The sequence below is a fragment of the Myodes glareolus genome, chromosome 17, assembly GCF_982192425.1.
Source record: "Myodes glareolus chromosome 17, mMyoGla1.1, whole genome shotgun sequence".
Taxonomy (NCBI): Eukaryota; Metazoa; Chordata; class Mammalia; order Rodentia; family Cricetidae; genus Myodes; species Myodes glareolus.
Window position 1 is genome coordinate 67,613,536 of NC_142042.1, and position 13,678 is coordinate 67,627,213.

At 49.5% G+C, this 13,678-nt stretch overlaps 2 protein-coding genes across 7 annotated transcripts; one reads left to right on the forward strand and one right to left on the reverse strand.

Moving 5' to 3' along the window:
- Nucleotides 1-1,528: 1,528 nt before the first annotated feature.
- On the forward strand, nucleotides 1,529-7,190 carry Tmem79 (transmembrane protein 79). Of its 6 annotated transcripts, XR_014997747.2 has the most exons (6): nucleotides 1,879-1,986; nucleotides 2,550-3,491; nucleotides 3,700-3,913; nucleotides 4,143-4,230; nucleotides 4,739-4,810; nucleotides 6,316-6,454. XR_014997747.2 is itself a non-coding variant. In XM_085678122.2 (5 exons), the coding sequence occupies exons 2-5, from the start codon at nucleotides 2,693-2,695 to the stop codon at nucleotides 6,805-6,807; spliced, it is 1,593 nt and encodes a 530-aa protein (XP_085534248.1). In that variant the 5' UTR covers nucleotides 1,529-1,553; nucleotides 2,550-2,692; the 3' UTR covers nucleotides 6,808-7,190. The 6 variants fall into 6 exon arrangements, 5 of the variants coding, with proteins under 5 accessions (XP_085534248.1, XP_085534245.1, XP_085534249.1 ...); XM_085678122.2 differs by lacking the exons at nucleotides 1,879-1,986; nucleotides 4,739-4,810 and adding an exon at nucleotides 1,529-1,553 and having other exon boundaries at nucleotides 6,316-7,190; XM_085678119.2 differs by lacking the exon at nucleotides 4,739-4,810 and having other exon boundaries at nucleotides 6,316-7,190.
- Nucleotides 7,191-7,867: 677 nt separating this feature from the next.
- Glmp (glycosylated lysosomal membrane protein) lies at nucleotides 7,868-11,380 on the reverse strand. The gene is made up of 6 exons (XM_048454427.3): nucleotides 11,220-11,380; nucleotides 10,505-10,759; nucleotides 10,155-10,346; nucleotides 9,840-10,058; nucleotides 8,387-8,643; nucleotides 7,868-8,281 (listed from the first exon to the last, which is right to left on the reverse strand). The coding sequence occupies exons 1-6, from the start codon at nucleotides 11,334-11,336 to the stop codon at nucleotides 8,116-8,118; spliced, it is 1,206 nt and encodes a 401-aa protein (XP_048310384.3). The 5' UTR covers nucleotides 11,337-11,380; the 3' UTR covers nucleotides 7,868-8,115.
- Nucleotides 11,381-13,678: the final 2,298 nt, after the last annotated feature.

Genomic DNA, 13,678 nt, shown 5'->3' on the forward strand with positions numbered 1-13,678 from the left:
CAGCCATGGTAAGCTGGGTAGGCCTAAGTCTCAGCAGTTTACAAACCTAAGGCAATACCTGGTTCCGAGAAACACCACAAACTGAGACCACCCAGGCACCACCCAGGAACAGACCATCCAAAGGAAATCCCTAACGTTCCAACCATTGTAGATAGGATCACCTGCCAGCACACGCCCATAGCTTTTCACCTGGACACCCCTAGACGAACGTCAGTAAACCTTAGCCTGTGCTACTATAAAAGCCCAACCCTAAATGAGCTAGGGGCTCTCCCATCACCCCAATACGTTGGACACACAGAGAGTCCGAGTTTGCAAACTTCTGTAAGAATAAAGGCTCTTTGCTTTTACATACAGGATTCGGTCTCCTGTTTGGTTTTGGGGGATTCTGTGATCTGGGCATAACAGGCTCAGTGGTTAAGAGCACTAGCTGCTCTTCCAGAGAACTCACATCCAATTCCCAGCACCCACATGAGCTCACAACCATTTGTAACTCCAGTTCCAGGGGATCCGACACCCTCACGTAGACAGACATACATGCAGGCAAAACACCAATGCACGTCAAATAAAAACTAATTAGTTAGGACAGCTATCCCCAAGACAAAGAAATCACGGAGGAAGAGGAGCAATGAGAAGATTTTAAGAGCCTGAGGTAGCAGGGCTCTGCATCTAGACAGTATTTTCCAGACATGACAGAATGGTTGCACACAGGAACTTAGCACACATGACTGCATGGAGTCAAGTCAGCCAAGATCCCAGCATGGGTGTGGGGAGGAGCACTAGAAGTTGATGGTTGCTGGGGGAGAAACAGTGGCTGTTTGTTTAAGTATTCCTACCAGAGACACTAGATTGATTTATTCCGTGTGTACATTTGTGATGGCGTGTGTTCCACCATGACACACCTGTGATTGACAGAGAACTTGGAGGGAAGTCCCTTTTCTCCTTCCACAATGTAGTTCCTAGGGATCGAATTCAGATAATCAGACTTGGCAGTAAGCCATTTTGCCAGCCCTAACCATAAACCTAAGCTGAGGTGCCTGGGGTCCTGTATGTATACATGTTATCATGGCAGTGTGTATACCACTATGCTCCGCCCGCCCGCAAGCCTTCTTTCTGTTTCTGAAACAGCCGAAGTCTTCCCAGCTGCTGGGTTTCGACTTGCAGTTCTTCTACCAGGACCTGAACTCCCACTGGGTTTCAACTTTTGAAGATTTATTATGTATAGTGTTCTGGAATGCATGCCCACATGCTAGAAGAGGGCACCAGCACCAGACCCCATTACAGATGGTTGTGAGCCACCATGTGGTTGCTGGGAATTGAACTCAGGACCTCTGGAAGAGCAGCCAGTGCTCCTAACCTCTGAGCCATCTCGCCAACCCCTAAATGTCACTTTAAAGAAGCTTTCCCTACTGAAATTCTCTTACTGATTCAGTGTGATTTTGTGTTGTGTTTCTCTGTAGCTTTGGAGCCTGTCCTGGAACTCTCTCTGTAGACAAGGATGGCCTCGAACTCACAGAGATCCTCCCGTGTCTGCCTCCCCAGTGTTGGGATTAAAGGTGTGTACAATCTTCACCCAGCTGAATACCACATTTATTAATAGCAGATACTCAATAAACATTTACAGAATGAACAAATTTGCAAATGTCATCTTTTCCCCGACTTCCTCTAAGTACCCTTTGACATACAAACCCACTTTTTCCCTGATGCTTTCCTGAACTGGAAGCTCTTACACATCCAGAACACCTAAAGTCCAGGCCTCAATGTCCACCTTACTTTGAAAAAGGATGCCGTCCTCCAGCAGAGCTCTGTCAGCTGGCAGGTTCTGTAGGGCAGGGCCTGCGCCTTTAATCTGAGCCCCACCTGCTCTGGTCAGACAGGTTTGGAGTCACAGGTAAGGGGAGGGAGACTGGGAAATACCTGCAGAGCCAGGTAGGAGCCAGGCAGTTCCTTTCTGGGGATCCTCCGCCTCTCCCTCTCCGTGGATGGAAAGTAAGAGGGTATCTTGGGTCCAAAGGGCAGGGGTAGGAGGGGCCCTAGAGGTGAAAGAGGGAAAAGAGCCCTAACCAGAAACAGTGAACTGGAGGGTGGCAGGGAGGAAAGAAAGACAAGGGAACAGCCACACTAGAGCTGGAAGTCTGAGTGGGGCCCAGCCGGTTGAATTGGGTGAGACTGGCAAGGGTGGAGGAGTTTAGAAAATGACTGGTTTCCGGAATGGGAACTAAGGAACTGAGTAGTATCTCTGGTATCAGTTGCTAACAGAGTTCCAGGCCGAGATCTGCAGGGCAAAGGGCAAGTGAAGGGGCAGTTTCTCCATAGAATGATTCTCAGTTGTAAAGAAATTCCTCCCATTCCAAAGCTAGGGTGGCCATGAATCCGGGGGTTTTGGTGGAGAGCATAGAAGGCAGGTGTGGGCGTAGACTGAGGCGTAGCTTGTGCCCCCTGACTCACCCTTGTCCTGCTGGATGACATTTATTTTGAAAGCGTTCCTCCATTTCAGCCCTGCGCCGCCGCCCTCTGTCTCAACACCTTCCTCCGCACTGTGTTCTCTCTAGAGTCCCATGAGGCCGGCTGCCCTGGTGCGATCCAGTTTGAGGAACTGTCCTGGGGCCAGAAGACAAGGTATTTTCACAGAACTTACCCCACTCCTTTTAGGATGATATCACCTTGGGGTAGACCTCAGCACTAAAGCCTCACAATGACAGAACCCGAGACACTGGCTCTGCTGGAAATGAAGGCACCTGAGGCTCCAGAGAAGAGCTTACCACAGGCTTTAGTCCCCACTGACCGGCAGCTAGAGGGAGAAGATGGGACTGAGTCCCCTGGAGCTGAGTCTCTCAGACTGGGGTCTTCAGTTGGTTCTCCTACAGCCAGAGAGGGGCCCGAGGATGGTCCAGACAGCACTATCAGTGAGGCTGCGACTTTGCCTTGGGGAACCGACCCCCAGTACAGCGTCCCACTTCCGGATCCCCCAGGCTGGCGAGATATTGAACCAGAGCCCTTAGAGTTGGAACCACTCACTAAGTCGGAGGAACCGCTCACTAAGTCGGAGGAACCGCTCACTAAGTCGGAGGAACCACTCAAGGATGATGCCAGCTTGCTCCTTGAGAAGTCAGTTAGGGCCTTCGTGCCCATTGATTTACAGTGCATTGAGCGGAGGCCGCAGGAGGAGAGCATTGTGCATCGGAAGGCCGGACAGGCTGAGCGCAGGAATTTCCTGCCAACCCGACTCAGCCACCATGAGCTTCCAGAGCGCAAGTGGGCTGAGGCAGTTGTCAGACCCCCTGGCCGGTCTTGTGGGGGCTGTGGGAGCTGTGGAGGCCGCGAGGCGCTGAGGGCTGTAGCCTCAGTGGTGGCTGCTCTCATCTTCTTCCCCTGCCTGCTGTATGGAGCTTACGCCTTCCTGCCCTTCGACGCTCCGAGGCTGCCCACCATGAGTTCCCGCTTGATCTACACCCTACGCTGTGGGGTCTTTGCCACCTTCCCTATTGTACTAGGTGAGTCTGGGACGTGGAGAAGGGTTCCCTAGGAAGAGAACTACAGAGAGTTGGTTGGGGTACTTTTTCTTTATTCTGTTGGAACCATTCAGGGCATCCCAAACCTGCCACTCTGCTCCCTCTCTTCCAGAGAGCGTTTGTGATCTCTCTGCAGTCTTGACCCAAGGGCTGTACTGCTGTTTCTGACTCCCGGCTTCCTCCCCTGCAGGGCTTCTTGTGTACGGCCTGAGCCTGCTGTGCTTCTCCGCCCTCCGGCCCTTCGGAGAGCCGAGGCGGGAGGTAGAGATCCACCGGCAGTACGTGGCCCAGTCCGTGCAACTCTTCATCCTCTACTTCTTTAATCTGGCCGTCCTTTCCACCTATCTGCCCCAGGACACCCTCAAGCTGCTGCCTCTGCTCACTGGTTTGTTTGCAGTATCTCGGTGAGTAGGGGCTATGGTGGCCATGCTTAGGGGAGGCGTGAGGGAAGTGAAAGTGCCAGAACCTCCAGGGGCTGAATGAAGATCTGGAGAACGGAAGCCTGAGGGTTTCTGCGGCACACCTGTCGCGCAGGCTTCACTGGGAAGCAGATGCTTGCTCCCCTGTCTTTCAGAAGCTGCTCTCAGAGGTGTGCCAATAGGGAGCTTCTGAATGCCGTTTACTTTGGTACAGAGACTTGAATCCATCGCCTCATCTAAGCACAGAACTGACCGACCATTCTAATCCTAACCTCAGGTTGAATTTAGTGTGTCCTCTGAAGGTACTCCTCTAGTCTGTGACACTCTAGTTACATAGCTTTAAAACTTGGGTATGTGGGACATTTTCTGCTTTATTTTAATTGAGACAGTCACCATCTCACCATGCAGCCTGGACACAAACTCTTGGCAATCCTCCTGTCTCACCCTCTCAAGTGCTGGGATCACCACCACACCCCCTTCCAGGTTTAAGCGTTCTAATTGCTAGAAAGTTCTCTTGTTTTACTTTGTTTCCTTTTTCTTTTCTTTTCTTTTTTCTTTCCTTTCCTTCCTTCTTTTCTTTCTTTCTTTTTTTCTGAGACAGGGTATTTCTGTGTAACAGCCCTTGCTGTCCCTGGATCGCTGTCCTGGAACTAGCTCTTGTAGACCAGGCTGGCCTCTAACTCACAGAGATCCACCTGCCTCTACCTCCCGAGTGCTGGGATTAAAGATGTGCGCCACCATTGCCCCATGAAAGTTCTTTCTTATACAGTGCTGAAAACTGCCCTAAAGCTGATGTGGTTGCTCACTCAGGTCTGTAATCACAGTACTTAGGGGGCTGAGACAAGAGAGCTGCTAAGAATCCAAGTCAACCTGAATTTCACAGTGAGTTCTGGGTCAATCAGTGCAACACAACTATGACCTTGTCTCAAAAGACAAAATGAATCTCTGGGTTTGAGGCCAGCCTGGTGTACAGAGTGATTTCCAGAACAGCCAGGGCTACACAGAGAAACCCTGCCTTGAAAAAATAAAACAAAATGATATAAAATAAAGAAACAAATAAATAGACTGCCCTGACACTGCCCTTCATGCTTCAGCCATGGACAACACAGATGAGCAGCGCTTTCTACCCAGAGGCAAGGTCGCCCTCACGGCAGGACCACTTTCCTTTCATTCAATTTGAGTCATCAGTGAATTTTATTTTATTGAGACAAGATCTCAAAATGTAGCCCACACTGGCCTGAAAATATGTAAATCAATCTGGCCTCAAACTCGGCAATCTTCCTGCCCTAGCCTACTGAATACTGAAAGTGAGCTTTTGGTTTGTTTTGTTTGAGACAGGGTGTTTACATAGCTGGGGCTGCCTTTGAATTCACTGTGTAGACCAGGATAGCCTCAAACTCAGATTCACCTGCCTTTGACTCCTGAGTGCTGGGATTAAAAGTCTGTGCCACCACACCCAGCACTGGAGTTGTCTAAAATGAGAACAAAGAAGCCTGGTGTGCCATGGTGTGTGGTCCCAGCCACAACTCAGGGAGCAGAGCAGGCGAATCAGTACGTGACTGAGGCCACACAGGGCTACTTAGTGAGACTCTAGCTCAAAAACAAACCAAAATGAACAAGCAAATTAAGTGAGAGTAGGGGAGAAGCTGGAGGAGGCGGAGCTCAGCTACTGCCTTCTGCCTAGCATGCTGAAGGCCTTGGCTCAAACCCGGTGCCTCTGGTGGAGTGTGCCTGTAATCCCTTCATTTGGGAGGGTGAAGGAGGCCTGAGGGGCTGGGGACAAAGATCAGTGGTAGACCACTTGCCTAGCTTTGTGAAGCCCTGGACCACAAACAAGTTTTGTTATTGTCTACAAAACAGAAATGACTCAAAAAACTATAGAACTAGATATCTAGGGTGGAAATCAGAAAAGGGGAAGATAATTTTGTTTGTTTTTTGTTTTTTCAAGATAGGGTTTCTCTGTATAGCCCTGGCCATCTTGGAACTAGCTTTGTAAACCAAGCTGGCCTTGAACTCAAGACTTGCCTGGCTTTGCCTCTCAAGTGCTGAGACTAAAGGTGTGTGGCACCACCCCCCAACAGCGGAAGACAAGCTGAATTCTCATTTAATTCTGAATCATATAAATGGACATTGAATTGTAATTTAATTAAAAATTAAATTAATTTGACTCACTTTAATTTTAAATAGTAAATAAAAGAGAAGACAGGAAATAATATTCTCACTTCAGAAATGTGGGAAAGTAAACATTGTGAACATATATATAAACCGGGTGTTTGTAGTAGTTACCAGTCTTGGCACCTGCTCCCAACTGGTCTCCCACTGTCTGCTTCTGCCCGATTAGCCGGCTGGGTCCTGGAGAGTCGATAACCTTTGTCATGCTCCCACAGGCTGATTTACTGGCTGACCTTTGCTGTCGGCCGCTCCTTCCGAGGCTTTGGCTACGGGCTGACTTTCCTGCCGCTGTTGGCCATGCTGATGTGGAACCTCTACTACATGTTCATGGTGGAGCCGGAGCGCATGCTCACCGCCTCCGAGAGCCGCTTGGACTATCCGGACCACGTTCGATCCCTCTCCGACTACAGGCCACGCTCATGGGGCTGAGCTGCCATGGGGCTGTGCAGGGGACTTTTCAGCACTTCTCTGAAACAGTTGCAGGCCTGGCCTTTGCCCAGGTCATAGACCTTAGATGGGGGGTACCTTGCTACTTAGGGGCCCCATCCAAAGGAGCCCAGAAACCCCAGTTCTTTTCTAGTTGTGCTGTACCCCTGGAGTGCAAAAGCCTAATGCAGAGACTGGAGAAGAATACTTCCTTTTGGTGCAGCCTCCCACCGTGCCAAACTAAGGCTAAGGTCCCGGCTTCCTATGAACCAGAGGTGTAGAACCAACTACAGGCCAACCTGAACTGTCTGCCTAAGCCCAAGGGTAGAGGTTGCTATCTCATCAGATAAGGACTTTGACATCTTTGACATAAGGTGAAAGCCTTTCTAAGGGTCTTCAAGACTCTCGCCTCAATCAAGCTGTGACCTTCCTCTCCCAGCCTACATGGGTTCCTATAATCTTCCTTCCACTTTTCAAACTTCCAAGAAGTACTAAGGTTTAAAAAAAAAGGTGTGTGTGTGTGGGTTAGGGGGGCCTTGGGGGTGGCAGAGAGATGAAACCTCAAAAGGACTCTGTATGGATTCCCAGGTAGTGGCTGGGATGGCAACGACTGCTTGCCCAGCATGTATGTGCGAGTATGTAATAAATCCTGGCCTGCCTCCCATGGCTCTCTCTTCCTGCTAACCTCCCCACTCCCAGGACATAAGTCACCTCCTAGCATCAAGATCAAGGGCTGGAGGGTGGTTCACAAGAGGCTTGGGGAGAGACTACTAGGATTGGTGGGAAAATGTGCCCTCAAATAGAAATTGCCTTCCAAGTCTATCTCTCAATCTTCCCATTTGCTGAAACCAGCCTGGCATGGTGGCACAGGCTTTTAATGCCAGTACTTGGGAGGCAGAGGCTGGGGGATCTCTGAGTTTAAGGCCAGCCTGGTCTACAGAATGAGTTCCAGGACAGCCAGGGCTACACAGAGAAACCCTGTCTCAAAAAGAGAGAAAGAGATTGAAATCTGGACTAGAGAGATGGACGGCTCAGTGGTTAAGAGCACTTGCTCCGGCAAAGGACCCTGGTTCAATCCCCATTACCTACATAGTGGTTTGCAACCATCTTAACTCCAGTTCCAGGGGATCTAGTGCCCTCTTTTGACCTCCACAGGCATCTCTCTCTCTCTCTCTCTCATGCATGCACACACGCATTGTGCATTCACACAAGCAGGCAAAACATTCACACATATAATAAAATACATAAATCTCATTTAAAAATAAGAGAGAAGTTAAAATCTTTTTTGGGAAAAATATGTCTATTTCATGCACCTTAGTGTAGCCAACCAGTCACTCAATGTAGGCCTTCAAGTTTTACCCAAGGGAAAGGAGAGTGGTAAATGACAGAGAAGAAACATCAAGGGGGCCCTTCCTTTTCCCAGTAATTCTAGCCTCTCCCCAGGGTAGGAAGGACATGACCCAGGGAGACCCGGTAGGCTGAGACTGGCTTTTGAGGTTCTGCAGAAAAGCAGATGACAACACTGCCCCTCTCCCCTCCGATGGTGTGAGGCACAGCAAGGCATGTGGTCCTGCCCCTCCATCTGCAGTTCAGTTGATGGACTGGTACTCAGAATACGGCTTGTGTCGCAGCAGCAGAAACAGGCCTCCCCCCAGCAACAGGAGCCCTGGAGTTCCCAGGGCCACTGCCATGATTCCAAGGACGAGTGGGGATAAGACGTCCACTGGAGGGACACCCACTCCCAGAAGCATTGACCTAGAGCAAGAAGGTCCAAAAAAAAGGAGGTAAGCAAGTTTAGGAAGGAAGGCCGAGGGGCTCAGCCCTTCTCCACGTTGACCTCCCCAAATCCTTGGTTCTTACCAGGAGAGGTAGTGTTGGTCCCAGTAGCCAGGGCCTGTGGGAGCCCCAAATGTCAGAGTGAAGGCACAGAAGTTTTTCTGGGACCCAAAGAAGGCTTGGACAACAGGTGAGCGAGGGAGCAAATGTGCCAAGGTGTAGTTAAGGGAGGACGCCTGGCAGGGGAGGGCTGATTCTCGGCTCCGTTGCTTCTGAGAGAAAGCCACTGGTCGCCATTGCATGAAACCAGACGGTGAAGAGTCCCACAGCAACTGGTCCAACTGGAGAGAAAGGCCACAGAGGCAGAGTGAGATGGACCAACCCGTGCCAACTTTCTGTTCCCACCTCTCCCAGATTACTGCAATGAGGCCAGCAAGCGTCCCCGGTACTAAATGTCGTTCTAGGATGGACATGCCAGTTGTAGCAGGGCCCAGTCTTCTCATAGAGTAGAGAGATGAACGGAGCCACAGCCTTGCTCCCTGGGGGCCCCAGGTCACAGAGAATCCCATCTGAAGACCATGAAGCACTGCTTTTGCCTGCTTCCTTGGAGGGCAGACATGGCAGGTGATACATCAGTACAGCCCAACACTAAAAGCATCCAGAGTATTCTTTTTTTTTTTTTTAAATATTTATTTATTTATTTATTATGTATACAGTATTCTGTCTGTGTGTATGCCTGCATGCCAGAAGAGGGCACCAGACCTCATTACAGATGGTTGTGAGCCCCCATGTGGTTGCTGGGAATTGAACTCAGGACCTTTGGAAGAGCAGGCAATGCTCTTAACCCCTGAGCCATCTCTCCAGCCCCCCATCCAGAGTATTCTTAATAAATGGGGACCATGTGTGGTGGTGCATGCATTTAATCCCAGCTCTCAGGAGGTAGAAGCAGATGAACCTCTGTGAGTTCAAGGTCAGCCTGGTCTACATAGCAAGAGTTCTAGGTCAATCAGAACTATATAGGGAGACCCTATTAAAAATAAAACAAAACAAAACAACAACCAACCAAACAAACAAACAAAATCCTTTAAAAAATAAGGGGTAGTGCGGCTGGAGAGATGGCTCAGAGGTTAAGAGCACTGACTGTTCTTCCAGAGGTTCTGAGTTCAATTCCCAGCAACACGGCTCACAACCATCTGTAATGAGATCTGGTGCCCTCTTCTGGCCTGCAGGGACACATGCAAGTAGAATGCTGTATACATAATTAATAAATATTTTTTTGATAAGGGGCGGTAGCAGCTGGAGTAATGGCTCAGTGACCGAGGGCTTGCTACTCTTGCAGAAAACCCAAATCCAGTTTCCAGCACCCGCGTCAGGAGGCTCTAGGGTATCTGCTGCCACAGGAACCTGTACACACCTGCAAACACACATGCAAAATAACACATTTTTTAAAAAGTAATAAATGATTGGTTAGTTTTCTGGGATGTTAACAGGATCCCACTTTATATTCCCAGCCGTCTACTCCCCGTGGAGACCTGACCTGAAAGACAGCAGGTGCATACTCATCGTCGATGGAGCGCAGCTCTTTCATGGGGGGGCAGCTAAGGCCAGTATCCAAGGTGGCCACCTCTAGGCCAAACAGGGAGTGGTTTCCACGAGGAGACGCTCCAACAAGGGCAACTTCTAGCTGGCAGGTGTCTGCGCTGTGCAGGAGGCGAGGGGGCTGGGCAGGTCGGCCAGATCCCGAAAAGGCCTTAACCTACGAAGAAGGAAGAGGCCATGTGGAGAGAATGGGGCTTGAAGGATACTCCCATCTCACAGATCAGCCTTCTGAGTTCCTTCCCCACAACCTCACCTTGAAGGCCAGGCTGCCGTTGGCAAATGCTCCAGAAGGGTCATCTACGGGGTGGCCTTGGAAAGCGGCGCTCAGAGTGGCCTGATCCAAGGAGCTGTTCCAGGAGAACTCAGCCAAGGAGTAAGGAGGGTATGGCTTTCCTGAGGGCTGGGCTGCCCATTCTGAGACCTTGGTGCTGTCAAATTCAAGCAGCTGGGGAAAGGGTGGAGTGGAATTGGGCTTGCTTCCCTCTGACATTCTCCTGCATATGGCTCCCACTCCACCCACCCTGTCCTTAGCCCTCCCCTCTCCCTCTGGGTAGTACGAACTCAGTCCCTGCGCTCTTCCCTCTGAGCTTTCAGCCCCCTCACCCTGGTGAAGACAAGAGCAGAAGAAAACTGGATGCTGTCTTTGGGGAGCACCATCAGACCCCCATCAGGATCGGGAGACAGCAGGAGACTCCAGTTGACACTCAGGACACTCTGAGTGGTGTTGGTGGCCACCAGCACCACAGCTGGAGGCCCGAGGGTGCTCCATACATAGTGCAGGGTGGAGTTGGTGCCCACTGCCCAGATATGAAGCAGGTTCTGGGGATTTGGCCCACCGGAAATAACCTCCATAGATACCTAGAACATGGGATTGTGGGATGGAGAGAACAAGATCAGGGATGGTCACAGGCAAAGAAGCAATGCCAGGGACAGCAAGCGCCTTTGAGGCCTAGGCAAGAGGGATGTGTGGAAACTGAGGGGATCCTGGAATCAGGGGCAGATATAGGGTTGAGAAGAAATAGGGTAGATCCAGGATTACCCTGACCTTGGTGAGATCAAGACTTAGGCCTGAGAAGGCTTTTTAAATCCCCAAACTTCCCTGTTGCTGGGCTCTGATGGCTTGATATCACCAGAAGGCAGGAAGCCGTCATGCATGCTCTTCTCCACAGTCCTTCCCATCACTCCTGGCTCCACGCTGGCTCCCTGAGGTCACTCCTCTCTTGCATCCACCCTCCACCCCTCCGTTGCCCCAGATTCCAGTCATCGTAGAAAGGTTGTATTTCTGGAACATCTATTACTTTAGTTCCAGAACTCTTACCTTGCGAGTCTCTTCTCCCAGCAGGCCAAATGGAGCTGCACACACAAGACTCAAAAGGAGCCATGGGGTTGGGGCACAGGGTACCCAGCCCCAGTAAAGTTCCCAACAGCGGCACATACAGCCGCACGGAGTTTAACTCAGCGGAAGAGGCTCAGAGTCACATGACTCCCTTTCTCCTGATCCCTTTAGAGGGCGGGCCACCTAACCAGTTCTTAAAGAGACCGCGTCCATTAACAAGGATGTCAACGGAAGTTGAAATACCTTCAGGAAGGCTGAAGGTAGGTACATTATTTTTAACAGGTTGGCCTGCAAACACTCCTACTTCTCCTCACACCCCTGCCAGTCCCATCCAATATACCTGTGGTGAGCATGTGTGCCCAGATGCAAATCCATGTGGAACCTGTGGCAGAAAGGCATAGAGAGGAACCCTTCCGAGCATCCCAGCACTCCTGAGGCAGAGGTGGGTGGATCTCTGTGAGTTCAAGGCCAGCCTGGTCAACAGAGTTACAGGACAGCCAAGAACACACAGAGAAACCCTGTCTCAAAAGAAAACAAGAACCCTGGGGTCACCGACATGATCCAGTGGTTAAAGGTGCCCCAAGTGTGACATGAGTTGGATATCTAGGACCAACATGGTGGAAAGAGAAAAATAATTCCCAGAAGCCATACCCTGACTTACACATGCATTCTGTGGCACTTGTGTTTACATGAAATGTATAGTAGTAATAATGATAATTAAAGAACCCTCAGGTATGGTGGTCTCAGAAGAGAGAAACAAGCTGGGAGGGATGGCTTGCTTCTGTAACACCCGCTTCTCAAGACTGAGATAGGAGGAACACCATGAATTTGAGGACAGCCTGGATTAAAGTGAGCTTTAGTTAAAATCAAAGAACTGCCGGCGCATGCCTCTAACCCCAGCACTCGGGAGGCAGAGGCAAGCGGACCTCTGTGAGTTCAGGGCCAGCTTTGGCCTACAAGAGCAAGTTCCAGGATAGGCTACAAAGTTACAGAGAAACCCTGTCTCGAAAAACAAAAAACAAAACAAACAAACAAAAAACCTCAAAAACAACAACAACAACAACAACAACAAACCCAAATCCCAAACCCAGAAGGACTAGCTAGCACACATGAAGTCCTGGGTTTCCTGGGTTTTCTCTATCATATAAAAACAGAATGTGGTTGGGTGGTGGCGGCGCATGTCTTTAATCCTAGAACTCGAAAGGCAGAAGCTGGCAGATCTGAGTTTGAGGCCAGCCTGGTCTACAGTAGTTCAAGGACTAAGAGAAACCCTGTCTCAAAAACCAAACAAGCAAACAGGATGTGGTGGTCCAAGCCAGCCAGTAATTCCAGCCCTCAGCAGGTAGAAATAGAAGGATCAGAAACTCAAATTCTGGGGCCTGAAAGAAGGTTCAGCAGGTACTTAACAAGCTTGATGACCTGACCTCAAACCTCAAGAACCTACATGGTGGAAGAGAGAGCCAACTCCTGACAAACACACACACACACAATTATGTAATGAAAACATTGCAGATTGATGATGTATTTATTAGATTCCCAGGTACGAGGATTTTTACTGGAAGAGCTCACATTATGAAGTTATGCAATACAACAATTTGACTAAATGCATGCTTTTTGCTTAATTTTTTGTTTTGAGACAGGGTCTCTTTACACAGCCCTGGCTGTTCTGGAATTCGGGTTCCCTGGAAGAGCAAAAGTGCTCTTAACCACTGAACCATCTCTCCAGTCCCAACTAAAATCTTAACTGCTAGACAAATATACAAGATGCAGATTTGAGCCGGGCGGTGGTGGCGCATGCCTTTAATCCCAGTACTCTGGAGGCAGAGGCAGGCGGATCTCTGAGTTCGAGACCAGCCTGGTCTACAAGAGCTAGTTCCAAAGCTACAGGGAAACCGTCTCAAAATTAAAAAACAAACAAACAAAAAACAAGGTACAGATTTGAAGCAAATGTCCTGGCACAAGTCTTTAATCCTAGCATAGTTAGTTAGCCAAGGCTGTAAGGAAGACATTGTCTCAAAAAAAATTTTTCCTATTTTTAAAAACAATTTGTTTAACTATGTGCATTGGTATGAAGGTGTCAGATCCCCTTGAACTTGAGTTACAGTTGTAACTGCCATGTGGGTGCTGGGAATTAAACCTGGGTCCTCTGGAAGAGCTGTCACTGCTTAACCGCTGAGCCATCTCTCCAACCCCCAAGACTATTTTTATTTTTGTGTGCATGCCACCTCTGAGGAGGTTAAAAGAGAGACTTGGATCCCCTGGAGCTGAAGTTAACTATGAGTCACCCAATGTAGATGATAGGAATTGAACTTGCTTCCTCTTAGAGAACAGCAAGCTCTTACCCAGAGACAGGGAATTTACTTTGTAGTCTAGCTAGACTGGCCTTAGACCCAGAAGAATCCTCCTGTGTAGCAAGTCTTCTCTGTAACACAAACTCCCAA

Coding starts and splice junctions, on each gene's coding strand:
- Tmem79 (XM_085678122.2), top strand. CDS start 2,693: ATGACAGAACCCGAGACACTGGCTCTGCTGGAAATGAAGGCACCTGAG. Junction 3,492..3,699: donor CACCTTCCCTATTGTACTAG/GTGAGTCTGGGA, acceptor CCTCCCCTGCAG/GGCTTCTTGTGTACGGCCTG. Junction 3,914..4,142: donor GGTTTGTTTGCAGTATCTCG/GTGAGTAGGGGC, acceptor ACTTTGGTACAG/AGACTTGAATCCATCGCCTC.
- Glmp (XM_048454427.3), bottom strand. CDS start 11,336: ATGTGCCGCTGTTGGGAACTTTACTGGGGCTGGGTACCCTGTGCCCCA. Junction 8,644..9,839: donor ATGCACCTGCTGTCTTTCAG/GTCAGGTCTCCA, acceptor CTTTCTCTCCAG/TTGGACCAGTTGCTGTGGGA. Junction 8,282..8,386: donor GACCAACACTACCTCTCCTG/GTAAGAACCAAG, acceptor TTCTTGCTCTAG/GTCAATGCTTCTGGGAGTGG.